Source organism: Astatotilapia calliptera, chromosome 9 (assembly GCF_964374335.1).
Source record: "Astatotilapia calliptera chromosome 9, fAstCal68.1, whole genome shotgun sequence".
Lineage (NCBI taxonomy): Eukaryota > Metazoa > Chordata > Actinopteri > Cichliformes > Cichlidae > Astatotilapia > Astatotilapia calliptera.
In genome coordinates, this window is record NC_137430.1 from 33,674,140 (window position 1) to 33,679,045 (window position 4,906).

Consider the following 4,906-nt stretch of genomic DNA (forward strand, 5'->3'; position numbering starts at 1 on the left):
TTTTAGAGAGCTACCAGAGCACTAAAGATTGTAATTATAGAAGTAAAGTCACAATCATCTTGCCAAAACTCAGTAATAGTTACTGCTTGACAAATATGGAAACAGAGCATCGCTAACTGCCATTGAAAGAAGCCAAAGTCACTAATGAAACCCATAAATCCACTTTAAAGTGCGTCTGTGTAAGCGGAGCTGAGCTGCAGCAACAAACAGACGTTACAGGAGTGCGTTAGACAGCAAAATGTTTGAAGAAAAGTGACAAAATGAAGCAGTGATACCTGCGTGGAGATCGCTAACATTAGCCAAACAAGCTACCGGTCAATCCAGACCACATGAAGGGAGGGGGGACTAAAAGTTAGCTTGAAAGTCCTCCAGGAAGTGATAAGGTCACCAAAGACTCGCTGTTCCTCAACTTAAGATGGATTTGTTTAAAAAATAAAAAAAACTGCAGCTGAGAAAGACTATGGAAGAAAAAAAATAGCTAAACTTACAGAAAACCCCACAGGAGCACCCATAAACCCACTTTAAGTGAATCATGGCCTTAATTACCGATGATGGGATTATGTTAAAGCCAAAACATACTAACAAAAGTCAATAAATAGGTTCAAGTAAAGTGGGACACCACCCAAATTCCCCTGAGGATGCTGAACTAAAGGAGGACGTATTTCTTATTAATCACTCACAAGTTACGACACATTGCCAAAAAGTCTGTACTGTTTAAGTAATTAGAGTAAAAGCACGTTTTGTATTCTTACGAAACTTTGTAAAAAGCACTGAAAGTTAGCCATCTTAGCCACACTGTGCCGACAGCAGTCATAGGCTGAGCTAAACACTAGCAGATACACACAAACGCCAACAAAATGAGCTCAAATCAACTTTTTCTTCTATAACTTAACAATTTACACCCAACACTGAACCATAAAATGGGTCCATTTTGTTCAGTGTAATTGGAGAAAACGTTAAACAGAAGGAAAATTAAAAGGATTTATTCTCCAGAAACTAAAGTACCAAAAACAAGCCCACTCACATGAATATAAACCCACTTTAAAGCGACTTTATTCAACTTTTAATGAACTGTGGACACAAATAACTACTGTTGGACTGTGCTCCAAAACATACAAGCCAAAACTATTTAAAGGGAGTAAAAGTTACAGTTAACGCCATAAAGTCACCACAGAGTCGCTGTACTTAATGTAGAGTAAAAGTCCATTTATTGTGTATAAAAGTGTGTTGTATCTGAGAGCCGCGATGGCCTCCGTGCTTTAAACAATGACAGACTGCTCTTACAGTGAGGTTAAAGTTCCTCAGCAGGGAGGTGCAGAGGTAGAGAGACACTGGGCCAACATGGAGAGAGAGAGAAAATCCCTAGCAACCATTATCTAACCAATCCAGCCTGAGACCGAGAAAAACGCCATCGGTCCATCTCCTCTCCCTCCTCGAACTCCGCGGCCATCAATCATTGACCCGGACACCGATAACAGCGCCTCTTTGACACAGTAAACCGCGTTATGGGAGTTATTTAACAGCCCGGCCAGCATCCTCCGTCGTGTACCAACGCGGAAAAAAGGAAAAAAAAAACACGACGACGAGGCTAACGGCTAACAGCGCCGCGAAAAAGTTCTCCAAGTCGACGGTTTGGGGCTGGGGGCGGTTGAAACCGGGGGGGGGGCGCCCGGTGGTTACCGTTTAAAATGGAAGTTAGAACCGAGGACGATGTCGAAAGACAGAAAAGACGGAGCTCGAGGACGGGGGAGGAGGAGGAGGAGAAGGTGGATGCAACAGGCGTCACGTCGATGCTGCTGCTGCGCGTAACCACAGACTGTGGAAAAGTGTCGGGAACGCGGCGAAAAGTCGCCCAACTACCGCAAAAACTGGCGCAGGCGGAGCGGGACGGCGGGTTCGGCCGCCTCGCCGCCGTGTTGGGCCGGTTCGTGAATGAACGGGGGTCCCTTTCTGCCTAAATATGTCTGGGCAAGGTCATCGCGCTGGCGTCGAGCTCGCTGCCATTAGCGGAAGTCGAGCCACCAAAATAAAAGCTATATTTTCTTTTATTGAGCCTACAGATTTAAACCCACATCCACACGTTTGCGGATGTGTGTACATTATACTAAATAAAGGAGGCTTTTGTGACTTCTTTCGCACATAAAAGAGTTAAATATAGAAGCAATGTGATGGGATTTTCACAATAAAATGAACAACTTTACCATTTAACCTGCTTTAGATGTATTTGCACCTATCAGACCTCCACAAGCACGTAAAGAGCACGTAGAGCCACACGGCACGGTGAGAAACCATCATTTACAAAGAGAAGCATCAGCAAACTCAGTTAAAACTATTAGCCTCAAAGATGAAGTCTGAATCGCTTTCAGGTCAGAGCGCTTTCTAACACAAAACGCGAGGTAACCCCTACGGTTCTCCGTGTGCAACAGGTTGTTTTACTTTGAAGAAGTCTCTCTGAGGAAGTACTCCGTCGGTTGCCGTTCGCTTGAGCGCTTAGTTTTACACATGGCCACTAGCCCCGAGGCTTCGACCAAAGTGCATCCGAGATATGGATGCTCGACTCCGGCTGCGAGCTGCAGACTTTGACCTCCCCCCCACCTCCTAACACCCTCCCCGCGAGGCAAAAACCGCCGAATAACTGCCCTAAACGTGCACACGGGGCGATAAAGTTGCACCAAAAGTCGAAAAACAACAAGTTGCTGAATGAGGAAGAGACACACACACGGCTGAATTCCACCGCTTGGATGCGCATCAAACTAGGAAGCAGCCCAGAGAGGAGAGAAAAGTAGTAACGCCACCCTTACCGTCTCCACATCTCCGCTCAAACTTCACCCCTGGCAGCACAAACAGGCGCAAAGTTCTCCCCGAGAGGCGCAAACAGCGCGGGGAGCCTGCGCAGACACTCGCACAGCACCAAAACTCAGCGATGGAGACGAAAAGGACACTTACGCTTCACTTTGTTGGGGTTGGGCTGCTTGCGCCGAGACATCGTGGCGAGGATGATGGTGGTGGTGGTGATGGATGGGGGGGCTGATGATGATGATGGTAGATGAACGGCGGTGATCGGGGATGATGAAGGTGATGAAAAAAAAAGAAAGGGTGCGAGAGGCAGCAAAGTTGCTCCGCAGAGGAGAGAACTCAAAATGGCGTATTCCGAATGGATGAGCAAACTTGGACAAACTTTACTCCGGCTTCTCCTCCTCCTCCTTTTCTCCCCTCCCCTCCCCTCCTCCACCTCCTCCTCCCGTGCTGCTGCTGCTTGTCTTCCTCTCTTCCCTCCCGAGGAGGAAAGAAAAAAGTCGACTGGTGTTGAGGAAAATGTCGCTCTGGAGATGTTTTATACTTTAAACTCCTTTAACTCCCAGCTCCCTCCTCCTCTTCCTCCCTCTCTCGGTAGCTCTCGCGCACACTCTCTCGCTAAACCTGATAAGTAAAGCTCATCACGTGTTGTCTCCAGTTTCCAAGGGGACGTGGCCACCAAGCATCTCAGTCAGTACGCACAGACACACGGACAGCCGTTACTGGATTACTTATTCCAGCCGTGATGGAGCAGGAAACGATCCCACCTGAGAGCTCCGAAACCAAAAATATAAACTTCAAAAGTCCGCAGAGGCCTCGCGGCGCGCAATTTAACTCGCGTGCGCCGCAGATTTCTGCTTTAATGCGCAAAAATATTCACTTTTAGGCAACTTTCGTTCCCAAAGTATTGACATTTTCACCCAGCGTGTCCTCTCACAGTCAGAAAGTCCCTGCGTTTCCTGCCTCGCTTCAGATTCTCTCAAAGAAACCCGCTTTCACGCCGCTCCTTTATCGTTTGCGCGGAGTTTCGGGGGCTAAAAAGATAAGAAACCGTCCACTTAAACCCACACACGCTACACGCGCAGCTGCTTCATCTATCGCGAGAGCTCTGCACGCGATTTCAAAGAGGGAGGATGCATAGGGTCAGCCAGAAGCTGGGGAGGTGGCTGTGGAAGACTGTGCTACCGTTTCCAGGGAGGTGTTGCTGAAGTAGTCACTTTGTTTTCGGGGATGAAGCGAAGAAAAGCGCGTGGGGGAGAAACTCAAAAGTTCACATAAAGACGTCAAAGTCGTACTAAATCACGTGCAGGTACCTCTGTGCTCCATCCAGGGCCATGCAGCAGCAGTCATGTGACCCGCGATAGTGGGTGATTAGCTCAAGCTCAAATAATCCCACGTTTTATTTTCACCATTGGGTAAAGTTTAACATGTACATGTTTTAGTTTGGACAAACCTGGACAGGATTATGTGAAATTACAAACTAAAACATTTTCACTTCACATTAAAGTTCATTTCAAAGAACTCCAATCTACTGAGTCGTACTGATTATGAGTTCAGTGCTTCTTTTTTCTATTTTTTAAGGATTGTAAACTTAAATCTGATTTCTCTGTGGATGCTGTGTGTCAACTTTCCATGAAAATCTAAAGCATGTGACGTTTATGTGAGCTCCCAAGTGCCTCGAGACCCCACTACATCCTCACACATGAATAACCTGGAGCGAAATAAGCATCAGGCAGCCCAAAACAGGAATAAACGCTGAGGGTACAGAGCTCAACAGGGAGGCTCTGGAAGTGAAATCCTTCAAAAAGTCCTGACATCCGAAGTGTAACCCTAAAATGAAGCCAACTAGCCACAAGGTGAATCATGAACACAAAAAATTAGATTTGGATCAAAAAAGAGTAACAAAAAGAGGCAAAGTTACAAGTCTGTGTACATGAACTACTCCCCCCACAATGCAGTGCAACTCTCACGTTCACCTTGGCACTTTTAATCCTCTTCATTATTTGTTGTGTATGTTGTTTGTAGGCTAGTTACCAGTATTGGGCTGACATATTACTTTTTAAAAGTAGTGCATAATGTTACTTAATGACTTCCTGGAGAAAGTAACCCT

The 4,906-nt window shown here is 46.3% G+C and overlaps 1 protein-coding gene across 5 annotated transcripts in view; it reads right to left on the bottom strand.

Annotated features, from left to right (window-relative positions):
* The window catches only part of rreb1a (ras responsive element binding protein 1a), a 49,959-nt gene extending 46,062 nt beyond the window's left edge, over positions 1–3,897 (bottom strand). For 2 of the 5 annotated variants that reach the window (XM_080306253.1, XM_026180448.2), the window contains exon 1: positions 2,947–3,604. In XM_080306253.1, coding sequence (XP_080162379.1) covers positions 2,947–2,986 — 40 coding nt within the window. In that variant the 5' untranslated portion in view covers positions 2,987–3,604. Of the gene's footprint in view, positions 1–2,801 lie in introns of all 5 variants that reach the window. The other 3 variants (XM_026180449.2, XM_080306254.1, XM_080306255.1) reach the window with 3 other exon arrangements.
* Positions 3,898–4,906: the final 1,009 nt, after the last annotated feature.